At 40.8% G+C, this 17,967-nt stretch overlaps 2 protein-coding genes across 4 annotated transcripts; one reads left to right on the top strand and one right to left on the bottom strand.

Annotated features, from left to right (window-relative positions):
- The first annotated feature begins 706 nt into the window (after positions 1-706).
- On the top strand, positions 707-9,968 carry rad23b (RAD23 homolog B, nucleotide excision repair protein). Of its 3 annotated transcripts, none has more exons than XM_075456479.1 (10): positions 707-910; positions 1,604-1,685; positions 2,112-2,191; positions 3,335-3,516; positions 3,605-3,660; positions 4,135-4,262; positions 5,658-5,784; positions 5,880-6,007; positions 8,131-8,349; positions 8,563-9,968. In XM_075456479.1, the coding sequence occupies exons 1-10, from the start codon at positions 845-847 to the stop codon at positions 8,674-8,676; spliced, it is 1,182 nt and encodes a 393-aa protein (XP_075312594.1). In that variant the 5' UTR covers positions 707-844; the 3' UTR covers positions 8,677-9,968. The 3 variants fall into 3 exon arrangements, with proteins under 3 accessions (XP_075312594.1, XP_075312595.1, XP_075312596.1); XM_075456480.1 differs by having other exon boundaries at positions 3,608-3,660; XM_075456481.1 differs by having other exon boundaries at positions 3,362-3,516.
- Positions 9,969-11,901: 1,933 nt separating this feature from the next.
- On the bottom strand, positions 11,902-16,266 carry klf4 (Kruppel like factor 4). Its single transcript, XM_075456478.1, has 5 exons — positions 15,990-16,266; positions 15,758-15,869; positions 14,103-14,976; positions 13,379-13,549; positions 11,902-12,945 (listed from the first exon to the last, which is right to left on the bottom strand). Exons 1-5 carry the CDS (start codon positions 15,992-15,994, stop codon positions 12,770-12,772), a joined length of 1,338 nt encoding a protein of 445 aa, XP_075312593.1. The 5' UTR covers positions 15,995-16,266; the 3' UTR covers positions 11,902-12,769.
- Between the last annotated feature and the right edge of the window lie 1,701 nt (positions 16,267-17,967).

Genomic DNA, 17,967 nt, shown 5'->3' on the forward strand with positions numbered 1-17,967 from the left:
CCAAGCCCTGGCAGCACATCACCCCCATCCTAAAGCAACTTCACTGGCTCCCAGTCAAAGCACGCATCACCTATAAAATCCTTCTCTTGATCTACAAATCTCTCCATTCACTTGCACCTAAGTACATCTCTGATCTCCTCCACCCCTACTCCCAGTCGCAGGCTTCTGCGCTCCTAAGACAAGGACCTACTTTCCGTTCCTCGTACCAGACTGAAAACATATGGAGATAGGGCCTTCTGTTCAATTGCCCCTACCCTATGGACCAATCTGCCACTTCACATCCGTTCTGCCCCCTCTCTACTACAGTTCAAAAAGAATCTAAAAACACATCTCTTCTCCATGTCCTACTCTTCTTAAACCCACCCCTCCGGCCCTACCCTTCCCCCCTTCTTTTCTTTTGTTAAAGCGACCTTGGGTACCTTGAAAGGCGCTATATAAGTCCAAGTTATTATTATTACAGTATTATTATTGTTAAAAGAACATCTGTCCGGCTGTGGGAAAATGAGCATGGCTCAGTCAATCTTTGGCTTTGTGTTACAGCACGTAACAACATGAGGAACATTTCACAGGTCTGACAACACCATCAAACATTAACAATCTGTCATACCTGCCAAAGGGGACTGTCACTACTGACCATGCAGGGTGTTCAAACTTTACTTTGGGCTGTTGTTAACGGTCTAACCACTAGGGGCACTACAGCCTCGGTATTAGGCATAGAAGAAGAAAACTGAAAAGTCATGGCGGCTGACAGTTTGTAATGAGCCAACAAAAAACAGTAAAGATTATTGCAAGTTGGATTTACGCAGTTTGAACCAGGTCAGGGTGCAACAACTCAACCGGCAACATGCTGATAACTTTGAAGACTTTACAACAACAGACTTTCAAAATCGACATCGACGAAGAGGAATCGGTGAGAGTTAAAAACACTTATGAGGGGGGTGGAGTGGGAGTTGGGTATGTCCTGGAACGAATAACAGTTTTTGATTATCTCAGTGTGGACGATCGATAGATAGGTTTGCGAAAACACGACCCGTTTATTTGTTATATATCAGTTATTCGGGCTACTGTGGCTTGTTTTTGCTGTTCCGTCCTTAATTGATTAGCGTGATTTTGTTAAACACTGGTCAGAAAAGTGGTTAGTGTTGGCAATGGTTAGCCGGAGCCCACTCAATGTTCAAGATTTTACACTGGCGACTTGTCTAACCCTTCACTTTTACTTTCGATCAACTTACATACAAAAACGTCAGCTAAATATGTAGCTATTATACTTGACTTTACTGTATATTAGAGCACGCGAATACTAATAAAATAAAAAAAGCAAAAAAAAAAAAAAGCATTAATTGTGTGTAAAATTAAGATACTACTACCTTTTTCTTTAATTTGAATCCAGGGCAAAGCAAAAAATCAGACGTATCAGATGTCTGTTTAACTCCAGTTTTATGGTTGTAGCCGTTAGTGCATACTTTGGACTTTATTTGAACTCCTACTCAGGCTATGCAATTAGAAAGTGCTGAGTAAAATTGTGTCAGAAATGCTGATTCATTTAATTGTTATAGAGTTTGGTAGTAAATGTCATGACAAAGTGTCCCGCTTTCTTTTACAGGTGAAAACGTTAAAGGAGAGGATTGAGCAGGAGAAGGGAAAGGACCTTTTTTCAGTTGCAGGGCAGAAACTGATATATGCTGGTATGATATTTGCTCTTACCTGTTAGAAACCTTTAAACCAGCCAGCTCTCTCTGCAACTTTATTTTTATTCATTCGTATAGTTCAAATGGTTCTGAACTAATACACAAGAAGCATTTCTTTTATCAGCAGTTGCTCTGCTGTTCTTTGTTTTACAGTTGGATGAGCAACTAAGCCTTAAGTGGCCTTTGTTGAGACAAATGTTCACGTTTTCCTGACACGTTTTCCTCTTTAATTATGTCAGATTTGAATGTGTTGCACTAGCACTAATAATTGCAAAGAACGGTGTGCTGTTTTTCTTCTCGTGTGGTTTTATACCCAGTAAGGGTGATTTATCAGCTCAGCTAAACTCTATTAAATAACACAGTGACGCTGTCACGGTAGGTGAATCCAGTTAAAAGTTGCCTTGCTTTTGTGTTTCTTCGCAGGTAAAATCCTCAGTGATGACACGACTCTTAAAGAATACAAAATTGATGAGAAGAACTTTGTGGTCGTCATGGTGACAAAGGTACGAGAATAATTGCAGGTTTTGTTTGCAGAATCGTTTTTTTTTTTTCCACTCTTCTTTTACTTCTTTCCACGAGTAGAACATAATGCCCTGTAATACTGAACTTTGATGAGGTTTGCCACCTTCTTTCCACTGCCCACCGCTTACTTCTCTGTTAAGGCTGATGAACAGCATCTCTCTGTGAAAAAATGTTCTTTCTGTCTTTCTTTTTTACTCCTTTATTAGACACCATCATACAGGAATCATCTTTTTTTTTTTTCTCACTGCTGCTTAATAACAGAATTATATCCACATGTTTCTGGACAGTTTCTGGAAGGAGCTCTTTCTGGTTACATCTTAATATGCTGTCCTTGAAAACTTCAGGGATGCATTGTTGTCTTGAGGGGACAGAAGTAAAGGCCTTAGGAAATGATCACACGGACAGATATCTTTGCTTCATGAGTGGCTTTTGTCTGTCATTGCGTGTCCTTGCCTGAGTCATCACTTGACTCGAGCCCTTTCTGTGCTTTGCGAGGACTCCCGATCTATGTTTACTTTGAGGTGCATTTCGACCCAAAGCATCCAGAACTTAATCGGACTGAGGCATGGGTCTTCAGCAAGGTCAACGTTACAGAGTATAGTAGGAAAGTTAGGTCTATTGAAGTTTTTGGGACAGTTTTTGGTCGTCATCTGCGGTCTTTTTTTATTGTTTTTCTTCCTCTGTTGTATTTTCTACGACTAAGTAACCAATGCTTCCTGTTTACACTCTCTCTTGCATCTCAAGTGTACCTGATGCTGTACCAGTCCTCAGGCTTGTTCCTACTGATAGTTGATGCTGCTGGAAACATTGAGTTGCACAGTTGTTTTTGTTGGTAGAAGCTGTATTGTGGGTGTATATTCTTCTGCAGATGCACACTCTCAAAGGCTTCAGAAACACGCACAAAAAAAAAAAACAGTATTTGAGACTATTTTCTAGATATGTGGAGTTCAAGATGGTCGTGTGTTTAATGGCCTTCATCGGTTCAATATAGCTGAGTAATCATAAGAGATATGACCGTCAAAGTAAAGTGTGACCCAGATTCGCCGTTTTACTTATGGTATATTTGGAAAAGACTAGCGGGTGACAGAAGTATAGGTGTATCTTATTTTGAATCTGTTTTACAGCCTAAAACGGCCTCTTCCACCCCACAGCCTTCACCAACCGCTTCAGCTGCCAGCACTACAGATCCCGAAACCCCCCCACCTTCATCATCAAGTGCAGACAAACCGTCAGAGAATCCCCCTACTGACGACAAACCCGAGGAGAAAGAGTCCTCTCCAGCGGAACCGTCTTCCACACCTGTCGGGTAAAGATGAGCAGATGTTTGTCTCTCAATATCTGTCTGATTTCAGCCGGTAGGTGTTGCCTCACCCAAAGCGCTGTTTCTCTTGCAGAAGCTCTGAAGCCTCAACTAACACAAACTTGATCACTGAAGCTGTTTCAACTCTAGGTAAGGCTGCGTCCGTAATGGTCATGATTGTCTCTGTTTTTATTTTTTTTATTATTATTGTCGCTGGGTCTGACACTGGAATTTGAGCATACATTTCAAGAATCAAGAATCTTTGTCACTATGAAGGCATAGTGAAATTTTGCTCAGGAGCTCTTGGCTTGGGATTAGGAAATGTCTAAATAATACAAAAAAAGAATAAAAATAGTAAAAGTAAAAAGTTACAGTGTAATCCTATTGTTTTATGACTGTATTGCACATATTGCAGCATAAGTAAGTCAAACTCAAATAAAAGTGCAGTGTTGTTTATGTTTATGATACGATTTGGCTTAAGTTCTTAATTGTTCCAAATTCCTCTAGAGGTGGCTGATGGAACACCAAAGTACAGCAAAGCAAAACTCGACTCGTTAGTCTTGGTGTTTATGTGTGTGTGTGTGTGTGTGTGTGTGTGTGTGTGTGTTCTATCCTTCTGTTTAGTGACGGGCTCGTCATATGATGCCATGGTGAATGAGATGATGCTCATGGGCTACGAGAGAGAGCAGGTGGTGGCGGCTCTGAGAGCAAGCTTCAACAACCCAGACCGAGCTGTGGAATACCTGCTCTCAGTAAGGGGACTTCAGTCTTTGGTTGAAATGGGTGTGCCTGAGAGCAAATTACAAAACAAAGTTTTCGTGAACAGTTCCTGATCATGTACATACCGGTTGTAATGCTTTTTTGTCGTGTTTTTGGTTTACTGGCTACTTTATTGACAAGTCATTTGACTGTGACATTCATAGCACGGTTATCAAAATATCCCATTCATAAATTCTTCTTAAGAGTAGCACCCAGGTTGTCTACTCAAGTAATCTTAAGATGTTCACACGCCACAAAACTTGAAACTGAAGTTGTTCTGTTTTTATAAATGATTGCCGTATTTTTATTTTATTTAAGTCGCATCGGTCAAAAAATGCGTCATGAAGAGGAAAATAAAATAAATATTTAAGTCGCATTTATTTTTAAATTAATTTCACAAGACCAAGAACAGACATTTGATCTGTAGAGGCAAGTTATTCAGCTGCACAACAGCACACAGAACAACAGGCTGAATAGGTGCTGGGCATGTTAACATAACACATTAATAGTTATTCAGCTACACAATAGCACATGGGGATGTCAAACGTTAGGGGGACCTCTACCATGTTGATAATATTATCCGGTGACACGTTGTGTTCAGTTACCTGCTTTTCGATGAACTCACGGAAACTGTTGACCTCGGCTTGGAAGTCTGCTGGCAGTTTCTGACACGCCGTCGTCCGTGCTCCGATAGAGCCGGTTGCGTTGCATGAAGCGGTAACACCCAGAAGGCCCGTCTGCAAAGTCATTTATATTCATCTCCTTGGCAAGTACCAGGGCGTGGAGACGTAACTGCATCGCCCACGAGCCTCTGCCGGCAGTACGTTGTTCAAGCACCCACCTGTGGACTCGTTCCTCCAGCTCTGGCCATCTCGCTTTCAGCCTGCGATTAGCTTTCTTTGTTTTCTTCGTTGCAGTAAGATTAACCTCCAAACTTTCTCTCTGCTGCTCGATTACCGTTTTCGCCTGCACGTTTCACTACCTGCAGTTTGTAATCTGCAGAATAGGATTTTCTTTTTGGCGGCATTTTGTTTGTGTTCAGTCTTTCTGGGTTGTCTTTAAGTTAATGTTTCAGTGGTACAGGAGCAGCATATAGTTGTCACAAGCCTAGAGTGTCGCGGCTGTAGAGAGAAATGTCTGCTCTCTGGTTCATGTCAGTTAGTATGAATTAACATTTAAAGACATGTTAAATTATATATATATTTTGATATAAGTCACACCTGACTATTAAGTCGCAGGACAAGCCAAACTATGAAAAAAAAAAAAGTGCGACTTATAGTCCGAAAAATACAGTAGTTCGTAACCGTAAAAATGAAGGTACGACAGATAAGCTTGTTCATTCTTTAGTGACATTTTAATTGGATAAAGTCCCGACTTGTCCCCCGCAGGGTATCCCAGGCAGAGATCAGGGCCCTGCAACAGGACCGGATGCAGTGGTGCCTCCAGTGAGTGGAACACCCGTTGCTGGTATTAGTGTCCCTGCCAACACTGGCTCTTCTCCGACTGCAGGGGGAGGTAAATGAGCCACCCTGTTCTCTAAATAACGGACGCCTTCCCGTGCCCCCTTTTCCTGCCATTTGCAGCTTACGCTTTCTGACTCATTCTTTCAGGCAGTCCCTTGAGCTTCCTTAGAAATCAGCCGCAGTTCCACGTCATGCGACAGCTGATCCAGCAGAATGCTGCCCTGCTTCCAGCCTTGCTGCAGGAGATTGGCAGGGAGAACCCAGAGCTGCTGCAGGTGAAGTAGCTCAGTGTTTTTTAAATGACGGCAATACTTCACTTCTAATTAAATACAGTTAACGTTTATACGCTGAAGTTATAGTTCATTTATAGGGACACTTACACGAGTTTAGTTGATCACAAGGGTTAGGACTGTATGAAGATGGCCTCTGAAACAGGAGGATTGCACAGATTTGCTCACTTGATGCTTTCTTTCAATCTAGATCTTTATTACCTCCATTCATTCATGTACAGATGGCCGGCTGAGCAATACATTCATACGTTTTCCTTTTCAGTCCTTTCATTCATTTACCACCTTCACCCTGAGGATGTTAATCCCTTGTTTCGCATTGATCCATCTGAATACAGCCCATACTCTTCAAGATACACTTCTTGCTCGACTTTTTTGTTTGTTTTAGATGATTTTAGATTATTTGTTAAATGTTTGGTTTGGGCAATATGGAGACCAAAAACACAGTAACAATCGTATATGTCAGGAGAGAGTCATGGCCAGCACCTGAATGGAATGAAAAATAAATGCCAAACCAAGTCATCACAGGCTTTACACATTTTGAAAAGATAAAAAATGTTTGGCTTTAAAGATAAAAGATTTAAGAAATCTACATTTTAGCGAGTTCAAGTCTACAAATAATGTTGCTGAGCAAACTACTGTGCATATCTAACATTGAATAGATCAGAGAACTGTCCAGATTTGTACAGCATAACAATCCCCCAGTCCTACAGATCCAAAGAGAACCAGATAGCGTTAGCCTCGTTTTCATTATTTACAGTTCACCTAGCATCGACATGCCTACTCTACAGTAACATGACAACACTTGTCCACATGTGGGTGTAATAACAACGTCTAGACAGCAGAGATGAAGTCCTGGACACAACAACACACTTCCCCGTTCTCTGTTGCAAATCAGTGGGCCCAATTAACAAATCAAATCATCATGGATTGCAAAACCTAAAGCATGGAGTGGGCGCATGGATTGCTTATTCCAGTGCATGTGTTACAAATCTGAGAGCTTGTCCCATAGACTGACAATGAAAATTTCTTCAGCCATGTAGAAAGAGATCAGTAATGATCTGTCTGACTTTGGAGGTGCACTCACTGAAACCAATAACCTATTCATGAACATCATCCCATTTGCTCTTAAACATGACTGCGCAGTTTACACAGTAACTGCATGATTGCAGTGGTTTGCATACTGGCTACAGCACTCACCGGGGCAGAAAAACAAAGTGCTCAGTCTACTATGACTATCTATTTGCCTATTACAACAAACTAAAAGGTGCACTTGGTTGTTTTCAATCACGTGTTTAGTGTTGTTACTGAAAGTTAGAGCCTATTCAAAAGCAGACATGTTTAGGTAGATGGATGTGAAATTGTCCTATAACTAACTTGCCAAACAGCCTAATGGAAGATGCTATACCCAGTAAAATACAAGGAAGATATTACAACACACTTGTCAGAGTCCTGTAGCCCCATAACTGAAAATGGATGTTTACACAGCTGTAGACGCTTAATGGAGAGAGAGAGAGGTCCATCTAGGATATCCTTACTTGAAGCTTTGGGTAGAATAAACCAGTTGCTGTTTATTGGAGTTTGTATCTTTTGCCTCAGACACCGACTTTCAGTTGAATCAATTTACTGTTGAGCAAGCAAAATAAAATAAAAAACCACAGACAGAATCTATATCTGATGGCAAAGCCACATCAGGGTGGCCTTTCTGCTGATTGCGCAGAAATAAGTTACGGCAGACACCGTTGATCTGTTTTTGTACTTTTTCCTCAGACAGCCCGTGCGCTGTACCTGAAGCTGTATTAAGCTAACAAAGAAGAAATAGTGAGTTGTTTAGCTGCTGGGCTTAACTGTTCTCAATCGTCAGGTCTACCCATCACAACCCACAGAGAAACATGTTTGATGCTGCCTCATTCCTGAATATATTACTGTTAGTCAGTTGTGCTACTGCAATTGTTTGAACTGATTGGGATCATTTTGCATTATTGGTTTCGTCCAGCTGTGATCACGCTGATCATCACTATTTTCATGCAGTTTGTCAGCGTTGGCGCCTCCCCTGTTTGGCATTGTTCAAAGGCACAAAGCATTCCTAAGCTGTTCACTTATCACTGTAGGAGATCAGCAGCCACCAAGAGCAATTCATTCAGATGCTGAACGAGCCCAATGCAGAACCAGTGCCAGTAGGTGGTGGAGGTGGTGGAGGTGGGGCAGGAGGAGCTGGAGGAGCTGGTGGGGCAGGAAGAGCTGGTGGAGCTGGAGGAGCTGGAGGAATGGGGGGTGATACTTCTGGCTATATCCAGGTCACACCACAGGAGAAAGAGGCTATCGAGAGGGTGAGGAGGAGCACTTTAACGCTATAAAACTTTCCATATTTGCCTTTAGTGCTGGAGTATGATCCATTGAGTCTGTTTGTCTTGTGATTTTGCTGAAGAAAAAAAAACAATTTGTATTCAAATGAGCAGAGCTTACGTGGTAGTAATTGTGAGCAATAAGTTGTCAGTTCCTTTTTAAAGCTGTTTAACACTTTTCTGCTTGTGTCACCTCAGCTAAAAGCCTTAGGGTTTCCAGAGGGACTTGTTATACAAGCCTACTTCGCTTGCGAGAAGAACGAGAACTTGGCCGCCAACTTCCTTTTACAACAGAACTTTGACGATGATTGAAGGAACTTTCGTCATGGTTTTCACGCTTCTTCCTCTACCTTTTGATTGCAGGTGTTCAGTATTTGTGTACAACAACCCTTTTTATTTGCAACGTATTTTATTCACACTTCCAGATTTCAATTTTCTTGGTAACACTGGATCATTATCAGCTGATTGCTGCTGTACAAAACAGTCGTTGTTTGTTGACAGGTTAAAATGGAGGAATGATTAAAAATCCAATAATTTTGCATCCGAATTCACCTTTGTGCCATTTTTTTTTTTATTATTATTTTCTTTATTCCTGAATTAAGACTAGTATGATTTTGTTTGGTTCTGAAGAGTTGTTTGTTTCTATGTATTGCTTTAAAATTTTGTTCAGTTCAGGGTAAATCTGAGTTTACAGTTTTCGTGCATTCTTAATGGAGATTTTAAAATTAAAGTTGAGCAAAACAAGCAACATGAATGGCATGAGTGGCACAGAATCATGACTATTGGAGAACCTTTAAAACATCTGAACTGATCTAGATACACGACACTATTGTAATGTGTGTAAAAATTCACATTAGTGTGTTAAGACTTGGTTGCAGTGACTTGTTGTTCTTTTTTTGTTTGTTTGTTTTTTTTTACAGAAAAATAAAGTTCTCCAGATAAGTGAAGACCATACCTTTGTAATGTGTGGCTGTGCAGCAGTTTGACTGGATGTACTTTGCCTAAAAGTAACTTAACAGTTTCACGCTGTTGACCAATCGGCTGACCTTTCACCAAATTACCATCTTTCATGCTGATTTAAATGATCTCAGTTTATGGTATTCACTTGATGGAAACAAATGGAAAATTTGATGTAAAAAAAGGAAAATGCACAAACTTGTTGCATTAAACATCTGAAAACCTTGAACAACTGATTATGTCTTAAAATGACTTTGTACAAAATCTGTTACTGATAAGTTATTGGTGTCATCCCAAGGAAACCATATATTTTTTTTCTGCTCTTACATATGGATTGTTTGTAATAAACTGGAAAGAATCTTCCTCTGCCATTTAGAAGTTGGAGGCGGAGCTGAGGAGATCAGAGTGCTTCAAGTGAATAAACCTATAGGGGGCAACACAAGACCGCATCATTTTTGGTATCAAGCTTTGCCTGCCTGAAGATGTGTGACTTTATCTGCAGTAACGTGTCAGTAATATTAGATTGACCTTTGAAGAAAGCTGAAATGATCATATTTGCCCTCATGAGACTTTGAATTCACTTCAAACGTGGGCACTTTGTCATTTGAACCCCTCATTGTAAAGAATAAAAGTGATTCTTTCTCTGGTTTGTATTCCTGAGTAATTAAATGATGTGCTACATGAGGCGTTATCATGCAGCTATATATATTCCAGCGCAAAAAATCAATCAAATATACAGCTGGCCCATTGAAAGTCATACACTCCAATTGAAAAGACTAACAAAGTAGGTCACAATTTGTTCATTTATTCAAAATGATTGAGATCAGGCACAACAAATTTGCTTTATTAGGCCTTAGTACCATGTCTTTAGAGGAAGAAGTTGTGACTCACCATAAAATGCAAATAAAAGCTGAAAGAAATGATTGGCCAATCATTTAAACCATATTACTGTATAAGCAAGGCCTTACCTGAGAAAGATGGCGGTGTATGTAGAATACGTTCCTCCGAAACTCCACAAGGTTACACGCAACGTTTGTGGTGCCATCACAAATGCGCAAGGTTCCCACGCCATGAGCCCTAATGCGCCGCCGTACCATCACAGATGTGGGCTTTGGGACCGCATGCCGACAACCAGTGGGATGATCCCTCTTCTCTTTAGCCCGGCAGACGCAAATCCTGTGATTTCTAAAAAGAATTTCAAATCGTGATGTATCAAACCACAGGACAGATTTCCACTTCACCTCAATCCATCCCAAATGAGCTGGGCTCAAAGAAGGTAGCAGTGTTTCAGGATCTGGATGTCCGTGTTCTTTTTTTCATTGTAAACTTTCAGAATCACGCCTGCTTATAATGCAGATTTACGTGAGCACCCAAAGATCCCAATTATTCAGGGTTCTCAGACTTGTCCTACGTGTACACGTTCTCTAATATTATTATGTTATTGATATTATATGCCTTAGATGATGAAATGATCCATTTATTTCTAATTTCACATTGAAAGTTATTCTTTAGTAGCTGAATCATTTAGCCACACTGTCCCTCATAAGGTGGTAAACTCCTCCCCATATTTACCTCTGAAAACTGAGCCCTACCCAGTCCTGTTTCTGACCTGCTGCCATGTTGACGGTGAAATGAACCAGTGAGATGCTTGAGCAGGATTTTTTTTTTCCTTTAGTGTTTCACAACCTTTCCTGATCTTTGTTGACCCTGATCCAACTTATCTGAAACAGGATGCTGGCAAATGTTCAAAGCTTTCTCCCTACAGACTTTTGAGGTGTTGTTTTCTGACAGTTTAAGTTGAAAATAGGTTTGCAAAAGTTTGCATTTAGGTCTTATTAGCTATGCTACATGTTTAGTGTCCTTTCAGCAGCTCAAGCTTAAACAGTCGGTAAAATAGATAGTTAATGTTGCTGACTGTGCCGTATTTAATAATCAAAAATATTTTTACAGCACTGTGACATGTACATAAGCCATTAACACATTAAGAATCTCGGCACTAAACAAAATAATAAATACTGTTTATAACCTTTTGGCAGAACCCATCGAAGCACTATCTCACTGCAGGATCTTGGTGTTTTTTTATTCATATTGTCCACTTGAGAGCTCCAGCTCAGAGTGGCAGTCAGATCTGGTGTCACCCTTGAATATCAGCCGGTAACTTTGTTATCCTGCCCTTTCTTTCCCCTGACAGGTGGAAAGAGAAACCCGCGGAAACTGGACATTGTGAGACAGTTTTCTTTTGAGAATCTTTTAACGGCAACATTGTGTTTGTTCGCCTGCGGCGGTTCCACGATTATCAGGGAGGATATTGTGTGTGAGGTGACTGTGAGCAACTGCTGCCATTTAAACATGCTCCTTCATTACACTATGAGAGAAGTCTTCGACCACTGTAACTGATGAGAAGGAAACTTTGCTTCACATATATGGCGTTTATTATACAGCTAATGTAATTAACATGTTTGTTTTTTTTGGCTTCGTTTTCAACGACAATAATGGGACTATGACAGGAGAGTATGGGGTCGTCTTGGTTTTCTTATCTCAAATACATTTTATTTCTTTATCATACTGTAAAATACAAAACAATAACAAAGCATTTTTATTTACAAATCTACAAAATTTTGAGATTATATTACATATTTTGGCTATAAACAAAAAAATCTTTGTTCAGAGTTACTCATTCAATACAAAAATATGAATGTCTCATATAAATAATTGCACTTTGCAGCTGCAGTGCATTGAAGATTGCCATCACCATTTAAAAAGTGAAGTGTTCACCTGAAGTCAGATTGTGGAAGAGGTTTCCAAGAAACACAAGAACAACTCTATGGCACGTTTTCAATTCACCCTTTTTATCGGTTTTCCTTAATCTTTGGTACCTTTCAACAATGATAAACCTTCTTTAGAGTAACTGAGCACCGTTCTGTATAAATTAACATTGTACCTGAAATCTGTGGCATTGCAGGTGAAATATGACTATAAATATAGATGTATTTGTTAATACAGTATTTGGAACAGTATGTAGTTAAACAGAGGCTGTGATGGCATGTTGCTGGTAGAAGGCCTCTGGAGATGTTTTGTCTGTTGCTCCTGGTTTCCCTGACATTTCCAGTTAAAAGCTGTTGGCACCTGGTCCTCCAAGTTTTGTCGGTTAAATAAGACAAATTCCAGTTTGGTCCCTTTCATAAAAGTTTACAACCCTGGCCGAGAGGTCTCATTGAGTCACCTGCACAATGTGCAAGAGAAGGCTCTCAAAGGAGTAATGCTCTTTTAGCCATGAACCCCACAGCTTATCTTGTTGCTTGACGCTGACTTGAAGGCAAGTTATGGTTTTAAAAGTGTATATATATATCTATAGATATCCATATATCTATAGATATGTGTGTTCATATAGAGATATTTTCCTGGAGCCTTCAACTTTTGTCATCTTGTCTGGTCCTTCAACCAAGTCTCATAAGTGTCTTTTCATGTGGAGAGCGAGGTGGTCTGATCTAGAAAAGGCCCGGTCACATTTCTGACACTGAAATGGCCGATGACCCGTGTGTTTCCTGTAGTGGCGAGTGAGCTCATCCGAACGTGCAAACTTCCAGCCGCAGCCCTCCCAGTCGCAGTGGTAAGGCTTCTCCCCTTTGATGAAAACACAATACACACAGAGCAGTTAGCACCGGCCCTGAGGTTAAAATGGCCCAGGCTTCCCAACCTCCAAGAGAAAAGAGGTCCATCCTGTCTTGCAGCTCGTGTGTAAAGCCAAAGCTATCAGCCTGGGGTTTGTATTTGGGTAGGGATAAGTATCAACCTGTTTCACTGCACCTGACAAACAACTCCCATCCCCCACCCATCTAACCTCTATTCATGGCTCAATACTTCAGCATGTGTTGTGCTTAATGTGATGTGGCTCTTTTGATTATTAAACAATGAAAACATAAAGCTGAATAGCTCTAGGCAGCTAAATAACTAGGGTTAATGAGAATGAATTGAGCTATGATCTACAGGCTAGTTAGGTAAAAGTCACCAGAAACAATTAGGAAAAATACAGCAAAGAACACAGTAATTTGCATACCTGTGTGTGTGCGGTGATGTGCTTTCAGATGGGAGCTCTTTGTGTATGTTTTCCCACACCCAACGTAGTCACACGTGTGTGTCGCGACTCTCTTCCTCGGCCAGGAACGTCTCCCACGTTTAGGCTTTGGCTCCTCCGGCAAGCAGTCCCCGCCAGAGATCAGGAGGGCCTCTGCGGAGTAATAAGATCAACATCATCTACTTTAACATACTGCCATGTCAATAGAGAATATGGATCAAAGTGTAGTTTGGAAGTTAACTTAAAAGAGCACTTGGTTCAGATAAAAGTCGAAGAAAAACGTACTCTTTATTCATCTATTGTCGTCTACAATGTAATGGCTTGGTAAACATTTATAATAATAGAAATACCTGGTTTTAAACATAGCTGTTATAACCAAAACTAGTGCAAAAGTCTGCAGACTCATAAGAACATTACATAGGTGAAGTTGTATGTTTCCCCTAATGAAAGATGATCTTATGGAACATAAATAATGTATGCGTGTGGTCATGTATTATATAAATTTGGGTTATTTTAAAGGATATCTTTTTTTCAAGGATTACTGGTTTCATAGAAGTGGAACAGCTAAAACTTTATAGTTGAATTTGAAAAGACTGAACACTGACCGCACATCTGTTTTCTTTGACTTATGGACAAAATTATAATAAAGAGCATGTAGAAATAACAAGAAAATCTATAAAATAGCTTTGAATAATGCGAGAATGACCTGGGTACTGCATGGACGACGTCTGAGGGTATGAGGGGTAGCCCTGTGAGGAGCCATGGTGGTATCCCTGCGGAGGTAGCGGGATCTGAGAGAGGGCATGACCAAGCTGGTGCTCCCGGCAGAGAGGATTGTCTGGGGAGAGGGAAGAGGATGAGGATAACCTGCCGCCTGTCACTGACCGCCCTCCACTTGAGAACCCATGTAGATCCAAGTGGCTGGGGCGCTGATGAGGCTGGCCTCCTCGGCCCTGCGAATTGACCCCTGCGAGGTGCAGGTCCATGGGCTGTGAGATGGTGCAGTTACTGGGGTTCTCCTGCTTTATCCTGTGGCATGTAAAGGACGGCGAGGCACGTGAAGGAGCTGAGTCCGACACTGCATTAACACAGGCCTTGCTTACATTGATGCCTTGGCTGTACTCTCCCATATCCATTGTTGTCTTGACGACAAACTTGCCGTGGAGGCTGGTGGCGTGGAGGTATGCAGGGTCCAACTCTGGTCTCATGAGTTCAGCCACAAAGCCTCCAGAGGGCGAAACATCACTAATGTCTGGGATGGTATAGAGCAGATCATTGGCAGAGTCTTGAGGGGAGGGAAGTTGGTAAGATGAGGAGAAGGAACTAGGAGAAGGAGACAGGGCATGAGCAGAGCTACATGCCATGGCGTCCTCCTGCTGTTGTTGCTGCTGCTGCTGCTGTTGCTGTAGAATGGAGTTGGACAAAATAAAGTCGTAGTCTAAGTCCAAGTCTAGCTCTGTTTCTTTCTTGGACATGCTGGTGCTTGTTATGCTGGTGGCAGTGAGGTGGTCTGGGTCAGGGCAGCTGCTTCCTGCTGGCACGATGGATCTCTTAAGAAGGAACAACTCCTCCTTCCATTTCTAGAGGAAAGTTACAGAGACATTAATGACTGCATTGGAATAATCAGCTTGTTTGTGTCATGTTTCTGTTTATAAAACACAGCCAAGAAAATCACACATGGGCCTGTTCTTCTCTCCTACCTTAAAATTGGTGCTTGTTTTTAATAGAAGAGGACGACAGACACAAGTGTGAGTTACAAATTAATTCAAGGAGAGAAGAGTCTGGATTGGTAAATGGAGTGTGATAGTTCTGACAGCTCAGCTACACAGCTTCCTACAGAGTAAAAACCATTGTTGGAACCAGCACTGTCCAAAATGTATTTGTTTTAGCCACTAAATTAATTGGAATACACTAATGGCGACTGAGGTAAGCAAAACTGGTCTTTCGTGAAAATAAAATAGCTCAGAGAGCCATTAAGGGATTCTTGAAATCACTTTGCAGAATTTGATAATTTGATTGAAAAAATAAATAAATAAAAAAAAACTATAACTAACTACCTAAAAATAATAAAAAATAAAAAAAATTCACATTTGGCATCAGTATTCTCTGTCTGTCTGTGGAGTAATGTGTGACATGTGTGTGTTTGTCTCCATGCTCTCTGAAAACCTACTGGAGAAGCCCGTGTAAACTGGTGCACGCCCCAGCAGAGCGTGGTGTCAAGCCTTGACTGTAGTAATAACATGGGAGCTACAATGGAAAACAAGCCCTCTCTAAATAGACTACATACTTCCCCTAACGGATTTTTTTTTTAAGCCCATGGCTATTTGGCACGCAACAAACAAGTGGCAACACGGTACTCACTAGATCGGCAGTTCCTTTAGATCTACTCTTGTCAGTGGGGCTGCTGGCGAACGTGGATATGGATGGCAAAAGCGTTCCACCTAAAGCCATCTCGACGTCATTTGGAGGCTGCCTGAAATTACACAGAAAACATCGTAAATCCTTGCGGAGTCGTCCTGGAGGAGCGAGCGCAGTCTCTTATATTCCAAAAAAGAAATGTTAATCAGTCAGACGTTGTTAGTAGAAGTTTCACCTCATTAGATAGAAACTGTATGTGGAGTCCTTCGGCTTTTCTTCCAATTGGCTGCACTAGTTTTTGGTTAAATAAATCCCACGGTTTAAAGTTTGTGCTCCGCGACGCGCGCTACACTTTGGCTCGTGGACATGCCGCAGTTGATGGGCGCGCCGGTTAAAGCAGCCAGACTGATTGCTTTTCAACGCTAAAACTGTTTTAAAAGGGAAGACAGAGAGACGACGAACAGGGGAATCCCTCCCGCCTGTTGCCGAGCAGGGACCGGCGGCAGTCTGAACTGAGTGAGGAAACCGCGTGAGAGGTATCCTTAAATCACAGGGAAACGCCTTCGTTGCCCGGCAACCAGTTCAGGAAAACATTAGCGGCAGGAGGAGGAGGAGAAGGAGGAGGAGGGAGGGGGAGTAAAAGGAGGGAGAAAGAGAGAGGGAGGCTGAAAGAGGTTTGTTTATATTCATAGCAACAGTACCAATCCTTGCTGCGCTTATTTATGTAAAATGTGGTTTAATAAGCGCATCTTTTCAGTCGCCACACACACACTGACACGGGATTACCGGTTATTATTTCTGTGGGGCCACCTGTGGGCGTGAATGTAACCCAGAGGCCCAAAAGCACCTATTTTACCAGGTTCTTTGGCAATAATGCAAAGTATGTCAGGTAGGCTACTTAGTAGCTTTATTGGGCTACATCAGTGGATTTTAACAAATTAAATTAAATCATCATTATGATGATGCTACGATTTTATGCAATTACAACACATATACTGATATATTCCATTTTTGTACAATAATTCGTGTTATATTTAAAAATTATACATACAGACAAGTGACAAATGAAGGTGAGACAAAACAAAATAGCTTCTAAATTTTAACTTAACATCTCTATTATTGTTAACCTATTATTAACTTAATGACTTATATCATCGCCATTAAACTTCCCCTGTGCATTGCTTCGATTAAAAGTGTGAAGTGGCTGGCCATGAATGGGTAACAGTGTCATAGCTGCTACTGTGAAGAACCAGTACTATTGTTATCATGCTTTTTATTTATTTTTTTACTTTTCTGAAATGCTATGGTTCAATAAGTAATTGAGGTATTATTTAGATCAAGATGTCCAGATTCCTAGAGAAAAAAATGTGAGATCCAGATTCATTCTTTGGAGTCAAAGACATAAACTGAAACGATTATGGGTGTCTCTTTTAATGATGCCATAATTCTGAAATACCCTCAAAAGAATATTTTTGTTATGTATATATGAAAATAAGGCAATATAAATCAGACTATGGATTACATCTTGGACAACGCCCTCTGTAAACCTCAGTTAAAATCTGATGTATATAATGGCTACTGAGGTACAGATTTTGGGCTTAGAGTGGGTAAATAAAAAGCAAAATTAAAAAAACATAATTTTGAAACTTTCCTTAAAATTATCTAGATATTAAGACAATTATTTATTTTTCTTTTGGTTGTAAATTATTTCCAAAATGTTATCTTTACACATGTAAATGAAGCAGTATCTAAAAAAAATGTGCACTGATTGGCATATATAAATATGTATCCATCCATCCATTTTCTATACCCGCTTAATCCGTCGGTCGGGTCGTGGGGGGGCTGGAGCCTATCCCAGCGGTCATCAGGCGAGAGGCGGGGTACACCCTGGACAGGCTGCCAGTCCATCACAGGGCTATAAATATGTATATTAAGTATATTCAGTAGGAAAAAAATGCGATCAAACAGTCATAGATTTTTTCCCCTTTTGGACGTTTTCTTTAGACTAATCTGAAAGTTGTGATATGGAACCAAAACAGTTTAAAATCTCAAACCATCTTGAAAGTACCGTAGGAAGGTCTTGGACCACTCCGTGCCCCTATAACAGTTTATCTTGGCATTGATTCTGCATGTCTCTGGAACTCAACTACAGGGATAGAGCGCCATTTTTCCAAAAGATAGTTCCTCATTTGGTGTTTTGATGATGACACTGG

This window comes from Odontesthes bonariensis, chromosome 22 (genome assembly GCF_027942865.1).
Source record: "Odontesthes bonariensis isolate fOdoBon6 chromosome 22, fOdoBon6.hap1, whole genome shotgun sequence".
NCBI classification, from domain to species: Eukaryota; Metazoa; Chordata; class Actinopteri; order Atheriniformes; family Atherinopsidae; genus Odontesthes; species Odontesthes bonariensis.

Excerpts from the sequence above, each read along its gene's own strand:
- rad23b (XM_075456479.1), top strand. The coding sequence starts at position 845 with ATGCTGATAACTTTGAAGACTTTACAACAACAGACTTTCAAAATCGAC. Across the intron at positions 911-1,603 it reads ACATCGACGAAGAGGAATCG|GTGAAAACGTTAAAGGAGAG; the intron begins GTGAGAGTTAAA and ends TTTCTTTTACAG. Across the intron at positions 1,686-2,111 it reads GCAGAAACTGATATATGCTG|GTAAAATCCTCAGTGATGAC; the intron begins GTATGATATTTG and ends GTTTCTTCGCAG.
- klf4 (XM_075456478.1), bottom strand. Across the intron at positions 13,550-14,102 it reads GTCGTCCATGCAGTACCCAG|AGGCCCTCCTGATCTCTGGC; the intron begins GTCATTCTCGCA and ends ATTACTCCGCAG. Across the intron at positions 12,946-13,378 it reads ACATCACCGCACACACACAG|GGGAGAAGCCTTACCACTGC; the intron begins GTATGCAAATTA and ends TTTTCATCAAAG.